Raw genomic sequence first — 20,973 nt, forward strand, 5'->3', positions numbered from 1 at the left:
AATTTCATATCGTTGTTACATAGTGTGTGTGTGTATGTGTGTGTGTGAAGTGTGTGCCCCCCTCCCCCGGCCCCCCCCCCCGCCCGAGATATTTCTCTTCTTTTGATGATGTCATCAGAGACATCGCTATCGACGTAAGTGCTGTGTCATGAGGAAGTCAAGGAGTGAAACTGAACAAATAACCTTGAAATCAGACAACTGATTATGAATTAGTATCTTTTACACATTCCGTAATCTGGTGCCATATCCAATTAAACTAATACATTGTTGAATTGACAGATTAACTCAAAACCATTCAGTCACTGATAAAGTGTACGGCAATTAATACATGTTCGTCTTGAAGGAATATCATTAAAACAAAATTCAAAACATCAATGAGTTATATCAGCGTAATGGCATGAAATTATTTACTGATGATTACCATAACTCAAGTTTGGTTACTTTCAGAAAAACCAAAATGTAGTTGTAGTCAAGTTGAAACTGTTTACCGGCGGTTTGATTTCAGCTTCAAATCCTTTTTTTTTGTTTTTAGTGTAAACGAATAAATCAATAGAAAACAAAAACAAATAATACAAAAAACCAAAACAAAACAAACAAAAAACAACAACAACAACAAACAACAACAACAACAAACCAAAACAAAAAAGCAAAACAAAACAAAAACACACACACACAAACAAAATAAAACAAAAACATATCAGATACTTACAGTTAATAAGCCGAATAACGGAATGATTATTCAAAATAACTGAATAAGCTTTACAACCCAAGAATTTACAAAAGTACATACCTTCTTAATGTGACAAAGGCTGTGACTGAAATAATGAACTCGCCCAGAGAAAGGCAAAGGCAGAATTGGTCATTTCAAACTGAATGGAGATGTGGTCACATGCTAAGCAAAATATAAATGAGACAGAACTGAACCCACAATTTCAAAGTTCATAAGATATATAACTCAATAATATTGTGACAAACTCATATCCGGATGTGTCGTGGCTTTTAGGCTTTATCAGCCTAAGGACAGAACTACTTAAAAACTATAAAGTTTTTTAAAACGGTATACGTGCATGCGTGTATTACATTTCTATTAAAAAACAACAACAAAAAAAACCGCAAAAAAACAACAACAACAAACACACATACACACACACACAAATCCCAGCTTGCAAAGTGTGAAACCAACTGACCAACAAAGAACCATTGTTACTATATATTTCCGGAAATTACTGCGCTAACTGACCCACGTTTTGCATTTGTGGGTTTTGACCTGGAAAGGTTCTCGTCACTCTCGTCCGAAACGCACGTTCTGGAGACTTCCGCAGACATGGCAGCCACAGAAGGAAACAGCATCGAGAAGAACATACAATCTGAAGTTGACCACGGCGTCATGACTCAAGAATTTGGGTAGACCTATCTGTTACTTTACATCTTTGTCTTTCGGTAGAATTATTTTTGCTACTCATCTATTCTGTTTGCAACTGAAGAAGGAGACGTGGCTCAGATATAACCAGTTTACGTGTGTTTTCATCAGAGAACCACTTTCACTTCTGGCCTATCATTCGCGCAGATAAAGAATAAGATGAATGGCATGAGCTGTGGCATGAGCTCAGTTATTGCATGTGCATATTTGATATGAATACATATTTTTTACAGAGCGTAATTTCAGTAGAACTTTTGAGTTTTCGCATAATGTTGACGACAGTCACCATGATGTTCTAGATTATTCTACAAGTACAAAATACCAACTAACCAAGCCATGTTGTGTTGAAATAATTTTCTTAAATTCTTTTATTAAAACATGTTTCAGACGAGCAGAGGTGGCAGAGAGCAAGAAGGAAGAAGGGAACGAGTATTACAAACAGCAAAAATATAGGGAAGCTCTTGAATGCTACACTCAAGCAATAAGTAAGTTTTTACTCACGATTCGTTTGACGTTTTGTTGAAAGTTTTTTTTGTCAATATTTGACTGACTTACCCATGCCCGGGCATGGTAAACAAATTTCAGTGTTCCCCATGCACCTAAAATGTTGAGGGTCAGTATGACCCTCAGTCTTATTTGGTTGTTTTTTTTTTCACTAATTTTGAGGGTCAAAGTCAAAATCATCCCATGTTTCAGTAGTGTTGCTTTTTTTGTTGTTTGTTTGTTCCCTCACACACACACACACACACACACACACACACACACACACACACACACACACACATGCACACTACTCAAACTGAAATCCAATGTAAAAGTATTAAATGACAATAGTAAACAAAATAAAAAACCCCACCCCAAAACAATATATTTTTTCAGTGACAGCAGTCACAGCAATAACAAATGTGTCTTAATACCAGCACCATGAAATGACTGCTAGATTTAGGTAGCGACAGTGAAAATTTAAATATTCATTACAATGACTGAAATGTGATTTTTGGCAAACGGCATGACAATATAAGAAAAAAAAAAGAAAAAAAAGAAAAAGAAAAAAGTAAGTGAATATCTTGATTGGTTCTGAAGATATTTCATTTTAAAGATGTACATGCTGTTAGTACTTAATATTTTCACATTTTCACAGTTATATTATACTGTCCATGAGGGTCCTGTAATGAAACCTCATGTACTTTTAAAAACCATATGATAATGGCATATTGCACAAGAAAAAACTAACATATCAGCAGCAAAGAAACTGGAAAATATGTCTGTCAAAGTAGGAGGAAATAGAAAATCAAGACGTGTCAGTCTGCACAGAATAGCAAATTTGAAGGTCTACAGCACTGAAACGAATAGACAGTTGCATTTCATAATAAAATATCTTGCAGAATACATCACAGAAAGTGCACTGAATTTTTTTCAGGCAGGATAGTTGACTGAATTTTAAGTATCAGAGTCTCAAACTTTGAAAAATCTTCAATTTGACCAGTGGAAAAAAAAAACTGTTTATTGGGGTAGCATGCTGCAAAGATTAATATTTCAGTAACTCACAAGTAGGACCATGAAATTTTGTGTGTGTATTAAGTGAAATGTCAACTTTCAAAATAAATTAAAATCAGCCTTAAAACTTCCCTCTAAAGTTGGCAGAAAGGGAATGATACCTGATTTTCTCATTAAAAAAAAAGGGTGCATGCTGTGGATGAGACTTCTTCAAAATTTTTGTTTTTGAAAAAAATATCGAAGTTACAGCCATAATAAGTTACCAGTGGTCTAGGCTGATCATCTTCTGCAAAATTACTACAAATTTTTAAATGAATGCAACTTGAGAGCATTATACAGAATGGGTAGGTTGATGGGGCATTCCACGACAGGTTCCCAGGAGGGAGCAAATATTACTTAAGTTGCTAGCAAAAAAATACAAATATATGAATCTGTTTTCTTTCAGCTCTCTAGCTTTTTCTTCCATCCATGAACCCAGTCATGCATTTCATTATAGAAGAAAAACAATAAATAAGAAATAAAAGGTGGGTCTTCTTCTTCTGCGTTCGTGGGCTGCAACTCCCACGTTCACTTGTATGCACATGAGCGGGCTTTTACGTGTATGACCGTTTTTACCCCACCATGTAGGCAGCCATACTCCGTTTTCGGGGGGTGTGCATGCTGGGTATGTTCTTGTTTCCATAACCCACCGAACGCTGACATGGATTACAGGATCTTTAACGTGCGTATTTGATCTTCTGCTTGCATATACACATGAAGGGGGTTCAGGCACTAGCAGGTCTGCACATATGTTGACCTGGGAGATCGTAAAAATCTCCACCCTTTACCCACCAGGCGCCCTCACCGTGATTCGAACTCGGAACCCTCAGATTGACAGTCCAACGCTTTAACCACTCAGCTATTGCGCCCGTGTAAAAGGTGGATGATGCATCTTTATTTCTTCACAAAATGGCATTCACAAGAGAAAATGCACACCAAAAAATCTCATTTTTTGGCACTCACAGGTTTCCTGGCATCAGTAATAACATGCTACCTGAGATGTTCATACTGAACTTTTTGGATCATGGAATAGGTCTTGCAAACCCTGCCTTGAGCAGCTGTTTCTGCAGCGTGTTAGATACACAGATCAGCTCACAAGAAATAACAAATGTTATGTTCAATTTAAAACTTAAAACCAAAACCAGAGCTCTCAGTTTGATATATGTTTAGGCTTTTGTCAATTTCTGAGTGTTCTGAGTGGGAAGAAAACACTGTGATAACAGAATTATAAAATGGCATACTAACAGGTAAGTATTCATTCAACAGCAACACAAAATTCACTGCCCTGAACTATATGGCTACATTTACCTTTCACACAAGAACTCAAATTGCAGCAACAACTTATGCTTTGACAACTGAGGCTGAATTTTGGGGGGTCTGTCCTTTCCAGTTGCTGACAAGAGCTTTGCCATCTACATGTACTATTCATCTTATGGATGTCTTTGTTGCATGCAATTATATACTCAGATATTTCCACTTCAGGGTGCTACATTTCATGACTGAGATGAAAGTATTATTTAATGTCTTATGTATATATGATTACTTAATATTGAATATTTTATTGTTAATATGCACATCATACTTAGTATCTTATAAATTATTCTTTGATATATATTTTGTGTACTCACCTTTATTTGTGTGTGTATGTGAGAATGCATGTCTTAGATATATATCAAACTGAATATTTCATTCACAATATGTGCATGGTATTTTGCATTTTATCATTTCATGAAATATGTGTTTACTTCCCTTTGTTTTCTGTTTCATGCAGTCTAGATGCACAGCATATCATGGGTTACATTAACACCCCCCCCCTCAACCCCCCCCCCCCCCCACAATTATACTTTCTTAATGGCTGGATTCCTGATAGTGTTATATAGTTTGACCGAACCTGATGTACAACTTAGGCTATGGGTGTTATTGTACTGATTTTCTTTTTACTTATTTTAGTTTGTTAATAATTGGTGTTAAATTTTTGAAGAAACAGGATGTTGACTGCACTGTTCAAATTAATCATATATCTCTTCACATGACACTTTTTTCATACTCAGACATACACATACTCACAAGCATACATGTGCAAATGCAAACTTGCTCTCTCTCTCTCTCTCTCTCTCTCTCTCTCTTGCTCACACACACCTACTCCACTGACAGGAAAGAAATGGGGAAGGGGGATGACTGGAGGGAGGAGGTGGTGGGTTATATCACTGTCAGCAGTCAGGGCCCCGAGCAAGTGGTCAGTGGTTTGGCTCAATGCCAAGTTTGCCACAACCTCCCCTCTCCTTACCATTGGTGGGAGATTCTCAGAGACAAGGGAGGGGAATGACTATACATCTCTCAGCTAATTTAAATTATGAAAGTGAAGTTTGCAGAGGAGAGAGGGGGAGGAGGGGCGTGGGGGGAGGGGGGGATTTGTATGAATTGGTGTTCTTGTTCTTTCTGGAATGTAAGAGCATAGTATCTATCTGTCTGTATATATTAATATAAAGTTTCACAGCTATCGAAGCAAAATGCAACTAGAATATCAGACTTTTGTGTGATGTTGAATGAAAAAGAAACCACATTACAATTTTTTACTCACTGTACTTATTTAACACTCACCGAATTTGTAGCAGACGACGCTAATGCTGTCCAGAGCACTTCCGGTTTTAGACCTGGGTAATATTTTGCTTACTAAAGCAAAAATCAATCAAATATTAGTAATGGGAATTACTGGTCTCCGTTTTAACATGTCCATTTTTCATTCGTATTCCGATTGAAACAAAGTGTCACGCTATGAAAACACTGACGAAATAGATCCAAACTGCTCAGTTACTGACATCGATAAAAATCCTGATTCAAAGAATTTCAGATCAATATTGTGTATGAAAGTGCTAAAGACATTCGTTTTAAAAAATAATGTAAAACTTACCGATGAAACTTAAGATTTTCTGGAGAAACAATGCCATTTTTGTGTTTGATGAAGTGCCGCTCTCCTGTGTCGAATGTTGATTGGGCCGACGCAACTGACGAAGCGGGGTACCTGCTTTTGAATGGCTTGAGCAAATTGGGCATGGATCAAAAATCTTAGTTTCTGATACCATTGAAATCAGCAGAAAATGCTCTTTACCGCTCATACAGTATCACGTAGGGTCAGATTTCATTTTCGAACTGCGCGAGACGTTGAAAGATAGCCAAACATTTCCCCTAACTTTGCGCTAAGATCTAACTACCCTACTTCGCCCAAGGCTTGGAAAAAAAATGCACGAAAGTTCTCCTTGAACTTTCGCCTTTCAAGGCTCCCAGTTTTTCAAACAGTAACCAGTGAATGGAAAGCAACGGATGCGATTTTTTCCACTGTGTGGTTGAAACTAACTTTGTCATGCTCAGAAAGACGCCGGCCGCCATTGAACAAGGATTGCTGTTTTGCGTTACAGTACACTTCTTTTTCTTTTATTCGTGAACTCATTCACGCATTGCATAAAGCAAACACAATCAAAAATTAAAATATAGATGATAAATAATTATTTCAGTCGGATAGTTTTTCACAAAATGATATCAAATTTGAGAAAATGCACTTCAAAATTAGTCAATTTTTTAAGCGTTCATAGGTTTCCTGGCATCGGCCATGGGGGCTGCTGCTACCTACTAGATTGGTCTGGGTTATATAGTACTGTCACAAACAAAACTTCAGTAAAAAAAAAAAAAGGGCAACTAAAAAACTTGTCTGAAGAACCAAGTCACATAGAATAGAATAGAACATGTCTTTATTACCAAGTGTACCGGGGTCGCAAGGAATATTGGGGGGGATAGTACATAACAAGATACGAACGTATATCAAAAATCATACGCAAACACAGATACAGTAGAAATAAGATACATACAAGTGCATATCAGTATAAAAACTTGTGCATACTCACGCATGCACGCACTGCACACACACACACACACACACACACACACACACACACTCACACGTGTTTGAACAGAAGCTGCATATTACATGTGGATGGAGCTGATGACTAGATATTCAGACTGGGAATGGCGTCACACATTCTGTGCAGGTCGTTAGAAACCGGTGGTTAGTTGCAAAAAAGGTGTCTGCTATTGCTCAGCTTTCAGCTTGTGCTGTGAGTTGAGCTACGGTCATCTGTAGTCAGCTGAGCGCTTGGCTACATTTAGAAAAGAGTTTGTTGGATCAAACCACAGAACAGATGAGAAAGGGGCCTTTCATTATCAGAATAGGTGAAGTCAATGTGGTGTTAATTTTGTTTCCCAAATTTGTAGTCGGATACTTTGTTGCTGTTGTTGTTGTCATTTGTGTCTTCATGATATGATGTGGGATTGTGGATAACCGACCCATGATTTGGTCATATTTCAGTTACATCAGCGCTCTGTCTGGCTGGTGCTGTTGTTTCTTATTACTTATGGAGTGTTTATATATATATATATATATATATATATATGTTGCTATTGTCTCTCCCCTGTGCCTCAGCTGGGGTTGAAAGATTGAATTTTCTAAATTCTTAATTCTTGTGTGTGTCTCTCTCTACCTCTCTCTCTAGCAAGTGTCCACCCTCTCTTGTCCTTTCCCTCTCTCTCTCTCTCTCTCTGTGTATAGATGTATGTGTAGCCTATGTGATATATTGATATAGGTAGATACGAAGATAGGTAGGTGTGTGTGTGTGTGTGTACGCACAAATACATGGATTCACACATATACATAGTCACAATTCACATATGCTGATGTGCACAGAGATTGTATATTTTTACATTGTGAGGTTTAATACAATGGATGCATCCTGCTACACTCTGCAATCTGTATTTTTGAAAGAAATGGTCATTTTGAATTTAATTAGTGGTCAACCATTGATACTTTTGCTGCTAGCCATGAACATTTCAGTTATATGCTTCCTTTACTGTTCCAGAAAGCTGGAATGTTTAAATTTGATGTGACAAAATACAAATGCATATGGATTCATATTACTTTTATGAGATCTTACAAAAAGAGAAAAGCTGTTGGAAAAAATTGCTGGTTACCACATACAGTTTCAATGTTTCGTATTCTGTTTTGTTGCTTGTACAACAGTTGTTATCATTTTGCTTTATACAAGATTCGGTTGCAGACATATGTCCGTCATGCGCTGCTTACTATGGAAACAGAGCTGCTGCCAACATTATGTTAAAAAAGTACCGAGATGGTCTCAGTGATGCCCAGAATGCTGTACAAATAGATCCAACATTTGTCAAGGTGAGAAGATAAAGACCAGATCATCTTTATGGATTTGATGAAGCCACCAGAGTAGTAGCTGTGGTCATAGCAGGCACAGCTGGCTGCAAAATATAATGTGTGTGTGATTGTAAACAAACATGTGAACAGCCTATGTACATAATATATGAATAAGCCAGTTGGAAAAAGATGAAAGATGACGACGATATGAGTTTTTATATACTATAGAGCAAATCCTCAGCCAGAGACTAAGCTCAAAGTGCTTTACAAACATGGAGTCATTTGCACAACAGGCTGTCTACCTGTGTAGAGACGACTGACAGCAACCATTTGGGTGCTTGTCATTTGTTTCCTGTGTCATTCAAACAAGTTTCAGTTACAGTACTTACACACATACACGCTTATACAGACATGTAACATTTTACGTGTATGACTGTTTTGTTCATTTACCCCGCCGTTTAGGCAGCCATACTCCATTTTTGGGAGGTGGGGGTGCATGCTGGGTATGTTCTTATTTCCATAACCCACCAATATTTCAGAGATTTGACGGACTGTCTTTGTGGGTCAGATATTGGGTACAGAGATTTGACTGACTGTCTTTGTGGGTCAGATATTGGGTACAGAGATTTGACTGACTGTGGGTCAGATATAAGGTCCTGATTTGAAATGGAGTAGGGCAAAGGTTTTGTTCACTGCCGTGCTACTTAGTGGTTGCTGAAAATTGACTTTTAATGTGGAAAAATCCATGAAACAATGTTCATGTTAATTAGAAGTATACCCCATCTGCTTCACTGAAAATGAAAAAAGGAAAAAAAAGGGAGGTGGGGTGAGGGGTGGGTAGATGCCTGATCTATGACTATTTGTGCTGATGAGGCCTTAAGTGTTAATAAATCCTACAGGAATGACAGGTGTAAGGTGGAAAAGCAAACGAACAACATTAGATGAAGTAAATGAATGTGTAAAAAAAGAAAAGTTAAAATGAAAAACAAAAAAAGGTAGATAAAAACAATGTAAAAGAAATGAATAACAATGAGCTTTGTTCAGTGAAGTTGCACACACACACACATGCCTGCCCGCCAGCATGCACACACATGCACATCTCTTAGATGCATAAAGCCTCACTCAGTAAACTTACACGATCAGACACACACACACACACACATTACAAAATGATGACACAAGCACATGAATCACCTGCATTGCTTTAACCACACTTTAATCCAGGTTGTACAGTCTTAGTCAGGAGTGTGGATTTTGCTGCTGTAGTTGAGATTTTCATTATCTCTCGACATGTCTTTTAGAAGGCATTGTAATCGGTATCTTTTCATATATAATATTTTCGTTTATTTTGCTTTGAAATCAAGATGATTGTTTGATGTATATATCATTTGTGTTTTGCCACATGTGTTGGCTGATCGCAGTTTGATTGATAAGTGTTTTCATGTCTAATTTTTATGTGTTTGATCTATGGATTAAACCAAAAAAGTATCTATCTATCTGTCTGTCTATCCACATGTGGACAGGTAGATAGATATGTATATATACATATATATTCTTGTTTTTCTTGTTTATTTATACTTGAAACTTACTTTTGGACATGTAATTAACATTAAACTGATGTATTCCTGAATATTTATGAAAAAAATGTTATGTTCCTTTTTTGTGTGTGCACGTCCATTTTCCAGGGCTATATACGAGAGGGAAAGTGCCACATGAAATTGGGAAATTCCATGGCAGCCTCCAACAGTTTCCACCGTGTTTTAGAACTCGACCCCAACAATGCAGTAGCTGTAACTGAGGTATTTTGAAATTAGTCTTTTATCTGAAGAACGTTGGAATTTTATCAGAATGTGCGCATTGGTTAGTAATATTTCAGGCAGGAAAGCGGAAAGTTTTAAGTGCAAAGATTTAGGAGATATGTCTGATTATTTTTCTTACTTTTTTTCCCTGTGTGTTTTGTTTTATACATGGCTATCTGAGTTTATTATTTCTTTTATAGTTGTTAAAGAATTCTCTTTTAACTTACTTTGCAGATCACATTTAACTTCCTCTGCAGTCATACTCACTTTTGTCTTGCACGTGTCTGTGTGTGTGTGTGTGTGTGTGTGTGCATGCGTGCAGGCGCGCACGCGCGCGTGCATTCAAGTAAAGTATACTTTTTTATGAGCTGAAACTGATGTTCACGTGCATGTAATGAAATGACTTTTACATGTGAGTTTTTATCCCAACATTAAGGCAGCATTATTCTTGCTTTCAGAGGCGTGTAGCTGTATATGAAGATGCTCAGTTGATATCTCTCTCTCTATATATATATATATGTTTGTTATCACATAGACAATACACATAGTGTTTTACTTATCCTTCATGTCCCAACAGGTGTCAGAGAAAGAAAGTTTCTTGATTTGTGTGTGTGTGTATGTGTGTTTGTGTGTGCGTGCATTCGTATTTGCACTCGTGCTAAATATTCAGATCTTCAACCCCACGCCATCAGTTGCACTCCTGTTGTTGTTTAGTTTACATCTAGACTGGTCCTACAGTTCTTTCTGTTGTGCGATGTTCTGTCTGTTATGTTATTTATAAGTTGTAGAATTTATGCAGAACACAAAATGTCCTTGAGTGGTATTTTGTCTTGCATTGATGATCACATTTGATAGGTGTTAAATTGCAAGCTTATAACAGTTTGGTGTAATTTGTGGCTGTCAATCGAAATGGTTTGTTTCAGCTAAAAGGTGTGAAGCAGTTGCAGGAGATGGAGAGCAAAGTGGAACTGAACTTTGTTAGAGGGGACCACAGAACGGTAATTGTAACTTACATAAACCGTCGTTAAGATCTTGACAGCGGTCATTCCTCAAGTCCCTTCTTTCCCTTTACCTTCTCTTTTTTGTTTGCTGTCTGTTAAGTCTCTTTCATTCTGTCTTTTTTCTCCATTTGTTAGATATGCAGATGGCCAGATGACCTGCCAACTGCTATGATTTCTCATAACAACTATGGAAAATGATCTCTTTCTTTCATTTGTTACAACTTTGCAGGTGTTTCAGTCCGAAGTTATGTATCCTTTTTTTCTTTCTTATTGCTTCACTTAATGAATGTATCTTTTGCTGCAATTTTTGTTTGTGTCATTCATTCATTGTGCTGCATTGTATTGTATTATACTTTTGCCGCAGCCCTTTGTGGCAAGTATAATGTGTATGGATTTTGGCTGCTTGCTCCCACCCCACCCTCCCTGGAAGAGCATGTTGCAGTAATCTGGTGCCACCATGTCAAATTCTTTTTTTTTTTCTGTAGGTTTATGCATTTTTAAGTGGATTTTTTTGTACAGAATTTTCCTTGTTAGAAAACGGCAACCCAACCTTTTTTAACCATGGGATCTTTTGCTTGCACTTACTGCATTCTGCATACAAGACCTCTATCATCTCATTGAATGATGACCACTCCAGACCATCACTGAAAGTGTTGTGAGGGGGGAATAAAAATGCTGGTCAGTTTGGAACTCTTACCTGTGGATACTGACTTTCTGGTCACCGCTTGCTGTGTTCATGGACACAAAGTATGTTTGTATACAGTGATGCTGAATATGAAATAAGGATTTTTTTTCCTTCCTGCCCATTAAGCTGTTATCTTGAGGCAGTAGGATCAGTATTTTTACATCATCATAGCAATAGTTCTGAAAGGTTCGTTTTCTGACTTTTTGTTGTTTTCTGGGTTTTTTTTTTTTTGTGTGTGTGTGTGTGTGTGTGTGTTGTTTGTTTAGGGAAGGCCATAAGTGGGCGGAGGGGCTGACCCATTGATAGCGAACCCCTACATTACTGGGAACCCTTACATTACTGGAAAAGGGGGGGGGGGGGGGGTGTATAAAAGTGGCCATCCTGATTGAGTGAATATTATAACCTTGTTTGCTTCTGTTGCTTGCAGGCACTGTACTGTTTAGACAGGTGTTTAGACCACAGTCCTGCATGTTATCGCTTGAAAGTGCAGAAGGCCGAGGCACTTGCCCTCCTTGGCAGACATCAACAAGCTCAGGAACTGGCAAAGTGAGCATGAGAAGTTTGTTTTACTTTCTGGAGCTTTAGTAGAGATTGGAGTAGTTGTGTTGTACATGTATCTATCTGTCTATCAGCCTTATCTATTATCTGTCCATCTTCTTGTCTGTTTAGCTATCTGTCTGTCTGTCTGTCTCTCTACAGATAGATATAGCCAGCTGGCTGACAGAACAACTGTTTTATGGAAGTCTGTCTCTCTTATCTGTCTTTAATCAAAGCACTTTGATTTGTCTCTGCATAAGATTCAGTGCTATATAAATACTATTATTATTATTATTATTTAATAAGAGAGTGCATGCATTTTTGTGTGTGCATGCATACATGCTTGCATGTGTTTGTGTCAAAATGCCCTTTTCTATTGTTTGAATTATTTTGTGTGTCCAGAAGAAACCATTTTTGTGTAGCAGCTTACATTGGAGCAGATTTTTTGATGTTGCAGCCTCTTGTAAACAGTCCCATTGATTATCTGATTTCAGCGACGTCATTTTGCGAGATGCATTGAATGCTGATGCTTTGTACGTGAGAGGTCTGAGCATGCTATACCAGGACCAAACAGATAGAGCATTCCAGCATTTTCAGCAAGTCATGCGCTTGGCTCCTGACCACAGGAAGGCCAAAGACGCCTATCAGGTAAGTTACAATACCTTGGTTTTTGTCCATCCTTTTTAAAATATCACCAAATTTTCAGGTGTTGCTTTATGTCCTTCTCTCTCTCTGTGCATCTCTGGGGGATTGGAGGAGGTAGAAAGTAAGTATTTAGCTATTCATGAGTTATGAACTTCAGACAGATGATCTTTCTTTCTTTTTGTGCTGGTTGGATGCAGCTCCTATGTTTACTTGTATATATGAGTGGGTTTTTATGTGCTTGTACATGTTTCTTACCCCACGATATAAGCAGCCATTCTTCATTTTTGGCATGTATATGTTTCCATAACCCATAGAACACTAACATAGGTTATGTGCATATTCTGTCTTTTCCTTGTATTACACCCATGAAGGGGATCAAGGCACTGGCAGATCTGCACATACGTTAATCTGGTAGAAAAATGTTCACTTTCAAACCATCTGGCACTGATACTGTGATCAGACCTTGGATCTTTGTATTGAAAGTCCAGTGCTTTAATCCTTCGGGTATTTGCGCACATCTGCAAAGTGACATTGGGCCTGTTTATCCACATGTATGTTCTGATTGTTTAGTTCTGATAAGCATTTATTTTTAAGATTTTTGGTCTGTTTTCCATTTAAACAGGTCTTGAATGAAGTTATGTGTACAACATCCAGGTTTTATTGTTGTACTGTCACTTGAGCTCTCTGCCTCAACCGCAAGTGCTGAGATTGAAGATTGGAAGACAATAGGAGTATGGAATAACAGAAAAAAACCCCAACCTTTTGCTGAAGATAGTATCAAAATCCTCTCTAAGCCGACAAACAAGCAGTTCAAAAACAGAAAAGAAAAAAAGTTCAAATGTCAATATGGTAGAGATTATATCAGTTCTGTGGTCTGCAAGGGCATTGGTCCGATATAAAAAATGCAGATTGTAGGCTTTGTTGCAAGTAACTGAACACAAAAGAGGTTAGTTTTTTATGTGCAGCAGCACAATGGTCATGATGAATTGCTTAAAATTTACGATTTGTTTACAGAGAGCAAAGAAGCTGAGGACGCAGAAAGAAGCCGGAAACACGGCGTTTCGTGAGGGCCGGATGCAGGAAGCCTTTGATCTGTACACCCAGGCCCTTCAGATTGATCCCCAGAACAGCTGCACCAATTCCAAGTTGTACTGCAATCGTGGCACGGTCTGCTCAAAGGTGAGCTGGACATGGTAAAAGGTGTGGTGATGAAAGCCCACTGTAAAGAGAAGTGAAACAATGTATTAAAACAAACACGTTTCTTCATATACCTTGTGGGTTGGTAAGCGAAGAGTGGCAATGGCTGAGCTGGAGGGGAAAAAGGGGTTCTCTCTCAGCATGGTTCACAGATTTAATGCTCCAGTGTTGAAGAGGGACAAAAAAAAAAAAAAAAAAGAGAGAGAGAGAGAGAGCGATATAGAAATTTGAATGTCACTTTGTTGCAATACAGAGATAGGGAAAGGGTAGGGGAAAGGGCAGCAGTTTTAACTGATAAGCATAAAGTCTAAAGGGTTGTGCCGGGTTCCTGTGCAGGCAATTATCCTGTCTGTGTGGTTTCTGTTATTTCCTTTACCTCTGGTGTGTTGTCCATTCTCTTGTTTTTGTTATAGGGACTTTTATCATCACACCATACAGATTTATTTTTATTATATATTTATGTATTTATTGTTATTGTCTTTTTTCAGAAGAGTTCAGTAGTCATGTTTAATCAGCATTATGTGTTGGAATTCCTTGATTATTAACATGTCAGATGTCAGAAATTTTCTTTCAGTTGGAAGTGTTTGGTTTGGAGGAGTGTGTATGTGGGAGGGCGTAAGGAGATGAGGGGGAGGGCAGGATTAAGGGAAGTTGTTGAATTTGGTGTCATATACTGCACCATGTCAAGCTGATGAAAACCAGGCCTATCAGTTTGCTCCTCTTGGCCAGAATTTTGCGGCAAGTCAGTGATAATGGGTCTCGCTATTAGTCTGCTGTCTGCTAGCCACTCAAACGCCCTTTCTGGCTGGAGCTAATAACTTATTCACAGTGGCCACCATTCCTTAGATAAGTAAATAGTAAAGAGTGGTAACTCTCTCCATTCACAAGGTGATAAGTACATTATCTTGTTGGGGACCATGGGTTCTCCCATTTGCGAATGGGCCGATGGGTCTTAGCAGACACATTGAAGTGGGATAGCTTGACCTCCTAACACAGTCTGGAAGGGGACTTTGGGGAGTTGTGGTCAGGCCTGACCCCAGGTTAGCCCAAGCAGAGGAAAAGAAGGGTTGAGTGGGCCAGACATACCCTCACAAGGGGATAAGGTGTCAACCCTCTATCCTAAGTGCACTGAGAGGTTCTCAGTGCTCATGTACTGATTGACTTCTGTTTCAGCTCAACAAGTTGGACCAAGCAATAAAAGACTTCACCCAAGCTATCGATCTCGATGACAGCTATGTTAAGGCATATTTGAGGCGTGCCAAATGGTGAGATGATCCTTTGTTTGTTCTTAAGCTCATATATCTTTATTTATTCATTCATTGTTCAGTTGTTTTTTTAGAATGTTTATTTATGATAATTGCCTGTCGTTATATTTCTCATAATTCACTTGACATTGATTGAACATTTGAAGGTCACAAAGGCATGGATAGATATAAAGAAACAAATCTTCTGACTGGTCTTGATGAATAGAACACGACACGTCAAGTGTTAAGCAGCTTTGAGGGGCAAACAGCTTTGACAGTATCTTTTTGACATAGATCGGCTTGTCAGCTTTTTTACGCTGTCTGGTTTGATTTTGATTGTCAACATTTTTTTGATTGGGAGGACAAATGCATATTAACTTGAGGAAAAAAAAAGACCCTACTATGATTTTTTCAAACATAGTTCCACATATTCTCCTATGTTTGCAACAGTTACTCTTTTATATTCCATTGTCCTTCGTTTTTCTGGAAAATCAAGTTCAGAATAAAAGTAGAAAAATATTTTGTTCATCTTTCTAGAGAAGCAAGTTCAGAATAAGAGTGGGAAAATGTTGTTGTTCATCTTTCTAGAGAAGCAAGTTCAGAATAAGAGTGGAAAAATGTTGTTGTCAGGCCTAACATTCGCAACTTTTCTGCACTGTGCACAATTAAAAAATTACAAATCACTCAGCAGCACCACACATACAAAGTAGATTCTGACAGTAAGTGGAAACATACAGCATGAAAGTCTGTTTCTTGCCCACAGTCTGCATCTTCTTGCTTTACTTTGTATCAGTTCATGTGGCAAGCAATCAAAAATTCATTTGTTTGATAGCTGCTGGTTGATCTGTTATAGTCTTTTTTTGTGGAGTAATCGAAACAAACTGGAAACAGTTGATAAGTGGTCTTTTCTGTTGTGCTTAAAGGTTTTGATTGTAATTATATCCAGGTAATGATAGTAAATTCTTTTTTTTTAACTGAATGAGGCTGATGTTTGCTGTTACTATGTCTGAACAAACTCAAACTGTGTGTGTGTGATGTGTGATGTGTGCTTGTATGTGTATGTATTTGTGTTTTGTCTACAGTTACATGGACACAGAACAGTATGAGGAAGCTGTGAGAGACTATGAGAAAATCTACAAACTGCAGAAGAGCAGAGGTAATGTATTTGTGACCTGGTTTGCTGCTTCAGCAAAAACTCTCTCTTTATTTTCCTTTCCTTTTTTTTTTTAGTTTAAGATAGTGACACAGCTCAGTCTCTCTTGTGAGTGATTGCACACACGTGTGTTTTTGTATATGTGAGAGACTGAGATAGATCAGCTTCCTGTGTGTATTTCTGGATGAAAAAATCTTGAGTATTTTTTGTTCTTTTCTGTCTCAGATAACAAGCAGTTGCTGCGTGATGCAAAGGCAGCATTGAAAGGAAGCAAAAGGAAAGATTACTACAAGATTCTGGGAGTTGGGCGGTCAGCAACAGATGATGAAATCAAGAAAGCTTACAGAAAGAGAGCACTCATTCACCATCCTGGTAAGGATAGAATGTGTATGTATGTGTGTATGTAAGTGTGTGTTTATGTGAGTGTGTGTATGTGAAAAGCTTTGTCATTATTGTCTGTCTTGCCTGCTCTGTCTATCTGTGTATTTGACCATTTGTCTTGCTGAACTTGACAGCTGCATGGCTCACATCATTGCTGACAGGTGTCGGGCTCACAAGACTGATTTACTGCTAAGCCAGCATCATTACGTTTCTTTTTTGAATATAGCTTTGTTCCATGCATTTTTTGCATTGTCACAGAATTTTCTTGCAAATTTTGTTGTCGTGTACCAGGGATTCCTGCCAAGAGCTCCAACATGGCAAAGGACTGACATGAATGAAATACATGTTATGGAAGGTGGAAGGAAATGGTTTTAGTCAATGATACTGATAAACTCAAAAGCTGAGGGAAAAAAAAAAAAAGATTTTAGTAATCAGGGTTATACTGGAGTATTTCTTTCTATGAAAAAATGAGGAGAAGCCAAGGATACATGCAAGTGGAAGTGGTGACACAGCACTGAAAGTGTGTATGATATGCAAATGGAAATGCACATTGGAATCAGGTTTTTAAAATTTGAAATAGATTTGATAAATACAAAAAAAGCCAGTTTTTGAAGTCTTGCTTTGTTTTTCAGTTTGGATTCAAAGAGATTTCACATGTAGGCTGTTAGCCCATGATTTCTCTCACTTGGAAGAAATCATGGGATTGCGAGAAAGTGTGGTTATTCCCCTCCCACATTTTCTTTCAATTGCAAGAAATCTTGGGGGCACCCCCACAATTTTTCCCAGAGTGAGAGAAATCGTGGGATTGTGAGAAATTGTTGGCTTACAAGGGCCCTTCTCTATCAAGAGGTGGATGCGCTGTGGACTCTTGATATGAAAATTGAGATCCAACAGTCAGCAGAGCTTTCACAGGTCAGATTCCCAGTTCTGGAAACACCACTCTTGCTCAGTGTAAAAAACAACAATCCAAAACACTAAAAAAACAAGGCAGAAATATCACAGCTAGATTCAGGAAATGCCAGACACTGGATGTCAGTAAATCATGTGTGCAGAATCGGAATGAGTTTGTGTCTTCCTTTTTATTAAGTAATGCCCTGTTTCTTTCTGTCAGATCGCCACGCCCATGCCTCGAAGGAGGAGCAGAAGAAGGAGGAGATGAAGTTCAAAGAGCTGAGCGAGGCCTACAGCGTCCTGTCAGACTGCAAGAAACGCGCACAGTACGACATTGGCCAGGACATGGATGACATGATGAACGGGCCCGGTGGCTTTGCAGGTAAGTGGGTCTGGGGATGGTAAATAGAGTGTAGAGTCTGTTCAATCACCTGGTCTTGGTTGGTTGGTTTTGTGTGTATGTGTGTGCGTGTGTGTGTATGTGTTGTGCATGTGACGTGCACATGTGAGTGTACCTCATATCTCTCTTTCCATGTTAAGCTTTGATGTTGGCATTTTCTCAGCTACCTCCGGTGGTATAAGAATCAAACATGGCAGACCTTTATGATGACCTGGGAAGCTGGTTGAAAGTTCAGCATCACAACATGGCACAATGAAAAAGTGACTGAGCTTGGGAGTTTACATCCAGCTTTTTTTCTTTTTTTGTTGTTGTTGCAGGTAAAGATGTCTTGTAATTGTTACAAGACCATATACTTTGCAATTACATTTTGGTTTCTTTCCTCATTTCATGATTTTTGTGTTGGACAGCATCTATGGGTTCTTAAAGAAATCAGGAAAGAATATTGATGGAAGTAACATACTGTGGGAAGTCATTTTTGTCAGTCATGCTTTGAGAGAGAGAGAGAGAGAGAGAGATGGATAGACAGACAGACAGGTAGATAGATGGATGTTTATTTATTTATTTATTTTCATGTGACCAGGCTTTGGACTGATTTAGGTGCAGTCTGGACTTCAGGATACTGTAGACATATTGATATCTTGAAAACATTGACCTTGTCAATAGTGACCTGTTGCTTGCAACAAGGATACTTAAAAATCTCGAGTGATTGCGATCCAAACGGCGCTCATGACAATGCTGTTTTTGTTGTGGTTCCAGATGTGGACCCTGACCAGATCTTCAAGTCCTTCTTTGGCAACATGGGCTTCAGTGGCAGTGGTAGTGGCAGTGCAGGCATGCCTCACTTTCCTTTCGGTGGTCCCGGGCCCCATGCGGGACCTGGGGGTTTCCCTGGCAGTGGCTTCACATTCCAGTTTGGATAGAAACTGGGTGTGGTTTTTTTTTGTGGTCTCCCCATGTGTGTTCACTGTGGGGGAACCTTGCACTGTTGGGTCACCCACTTTATTGTGTTGTTGGCTTGACAAAAAAAGAAAGAAAGAAGAAAATTATTAAAAAAAAACAAAAAACCCCCAAAAAACCCAACAAAAACAAAGAAAGAAAAAGAACTAGCAAACAAACCAACCAAACGTGTGTTAGACTGAAAACATGAAAATAGGCAGCAGGGACTGTGCACTGTACCTTCTGTTGTTCACTTTTTTCTTCTTCTTTCTTTTTCTTTCTTTTTTTTTTTTTTGGTGTGTGTGTGTGGATATTTGCAACAAATGACTGTATTTACCACCTGATGTGTCCCTCCATCTCCAACCCTCTCACAGACAAAAAGGGATATTTTCTGTTGTTTGTCAGACTGTAGTTGGGACTTGGAGATTGGAAAAGTCTTTCCACTGTTATTGAGTCTAGTTTTGATTTCAGTTGTATAAGACGTAGATCAATGTTATGTTTGGCTTTATCTGTTTGTTTTAAAAGAAATATTTCTCTCCTTTTTAGTTTTTTTTTTTTTAAGACAATTAATATATGGAGAATTGTAGTTAAAGATTGGGGTTTTTTTTTAGTATGTGTGTGTGTTTCTCCTTGATTATGAAAGTAAGTTCCTGATTGCCATGGGTTTGTGTGTCTCTTGAGGGCCTAGCCCTGGTCAGATTTGTTCACCACTTGTGTCTGCTCTCACTGTGAGTCTTCTTTATCTCTGAAAACAGTCTCTGGTTTTTATTTGTTTGTGTGGGTGGTGGTGTTTTACTTTACTTTCGTTTTGTTTTATCTTAGTTTATTTTATTATTTTTTTAAAACTGAATTAAACATTAGTTAGAATCATTGTATCATCCAGAGTCTTTTGTAGGGTTGAAATCCTGATGTGGTATCATACTCTGCTTCAGCGTGGACTCATATTGACGGGATTTGATCTGGATGTGTGTGTGAATGTGTATATATATTTCATGTTTGTGTGCTCTTGTAGCTCAAAGTTGTAGATGTTTCCAAAATGTTCTCTTAATTTAGCTTTTTTTCATAAGGCAAAGGGCTGGAAGTAATGTTGACAGTTTGCTGTGCAATTGATTAGTGTGATTCTTGAGAAGGATGCTGTGCTCTTTCCATGTGTAAGCAAGTAGTTGTTGTTTGTGTCGTTTCATCAAAAGCCTGCAGACAAAGGAGAGGAAGGAAGATCTGTGGTTACTTTACACATCTCATTTTGCTGTCAGTGGTTGAAGTGAGCTGTACAGTTACTGGTTATTATGATCCTCATGGTCACACTGTACAGACACACATTGTACACATAATGCACAGTTGTTTCTGCAGGTTACTTCAAGTTCTCAGCTTGTGTGCATGATGGGGAACACATTCATTGAAATGTCTTGTCACTGCCTCCCTCCTCCCTTCCTCCCTTCCTCCCCCCAGGTGACTTTATTGTGTTTATCTTGTCACTGAAACAAAGCATTCATATCTTCAGTCTTTTCAGTTTGTTACATTCTTGAATGGCCCTTCTTGATGGAAAGTTCCATCTGCATCATGAAAAGAATTTTCCTGTTGCAAAATCATCAAATCCATGTGAAATTGTTAAAATTGGATAGCGTGTTCCATGTGAGGACCAAAACCAGTATACTGATATTGATCGTTCATTTACATTTCAGAAAATTATTGGTTGTTTTTACTTTTGTTTTAGCAGCTCGCAAGCTAGAAATTGTTTCAATTATTTCAGATAACTAATACCCTTCATGACAAAAACATGCCTTGGCAAATAGTTGTCACTGAGCATAGATTAGGCTTGGCACTGAAAGGGTCAAAGAAGTGAAAGAAGAGCATCTTATAGAAGCTGACTTAACCTTGAAGGTGTGGGGGCATAGGAAATTTAAGATGGACATGTATATTATTTTCCAAAGAAGTGTGT

General features: G+C 38.3%; 1 protein-coding gene across 2 annotated transcripts; it reads left to right on the top strand.

Annotated features, from left to right (window-relative positions):
- The first annotated feature begins 1,299 nt into the window (after nucleotides 1–1,299).
- On the top strand, nucleotides 1,300–19,175 carry LOC143292724 (dnaJ homolog subfamily C member 7-like). Of its 2 annotated transcripts, none has more exons than XM_076603245.1 (13): nucleotides 1,300–1,404; nucleotides 1,808–1,905; nucleotides 8,050–8,186; nucleotides 9,851–9,964; nucleotides 10,888–10,962; nucleotides 12,078–12,196; nucleotides 12,682–12,835; nucleotides 13,847–14,011; nucleotides 15,203–15,294; nucleotides 16,356–16,429; nucleotides 16,652–16,798; nucleotides 17,919–18,080; nucleotides 18,855–19,175. In XM_076603245.1, exons 1-13 carry the CDS (start codon nucleotides 1,325–1,327, stop codon nucleotides 19,016–19,018), a joined length of 1,581 nt encoding a protein of 526 aa, XP_076459360.1. In that variant the 5' UTR covers nucleotides 1,300–1,324; the 3' UTR covers nucleotides 19,019–19,175. The 2 variants fall into 2 exon arrangements, with proteins under 2 accessions (XP_076459360.1, XP_076459361.1); XM_076603246.1 differs by having other exon boundaries at nucleotides 8,062–8,186.
- Nucleotides 19,176–20,973: the final 1,798 nt, after the last annotated feature.

This window comes from Babylonia areolata, chromosome 18 (genome assembly GCF_041734735.1).
Source record: "Babylonia areolata isolate BAREFJ2019XMU chromosome 18, ASM4173473v1, whole genome shotgun sequence".
In the NCBI taxonomy this organism is placed as follows: domain Eukaryota; kingdom Metazoa; phylum Mollusca; class Gastropoda; order Neogastropoda; family Buccinidae; genus Babylonia; species Babylonia areolata.

Coding starts and splice junctions, on each gene's coding strand:
- LOC143292724 (XM_076603245.1), top strand. CDS start 1,325: ATGGCAGCCACAGAAGGAAACAGCATCGAGAAGAACATACAATCTGAA. Junction 10,963..12,077: donor TTAGAGGGGACCACAGAACG/GTAATTGTAACT, acceptor TGTTGCTTGCAG/GCACTGTACTGTTTAGACAG. Junction 16,430..16,651: donor CAAACTGCAGAAGAGCAGAG/GTAATGTATTTG, acceptor TTTCTGTCTCAG/ATAACAAGCAGTTGCTGCGT.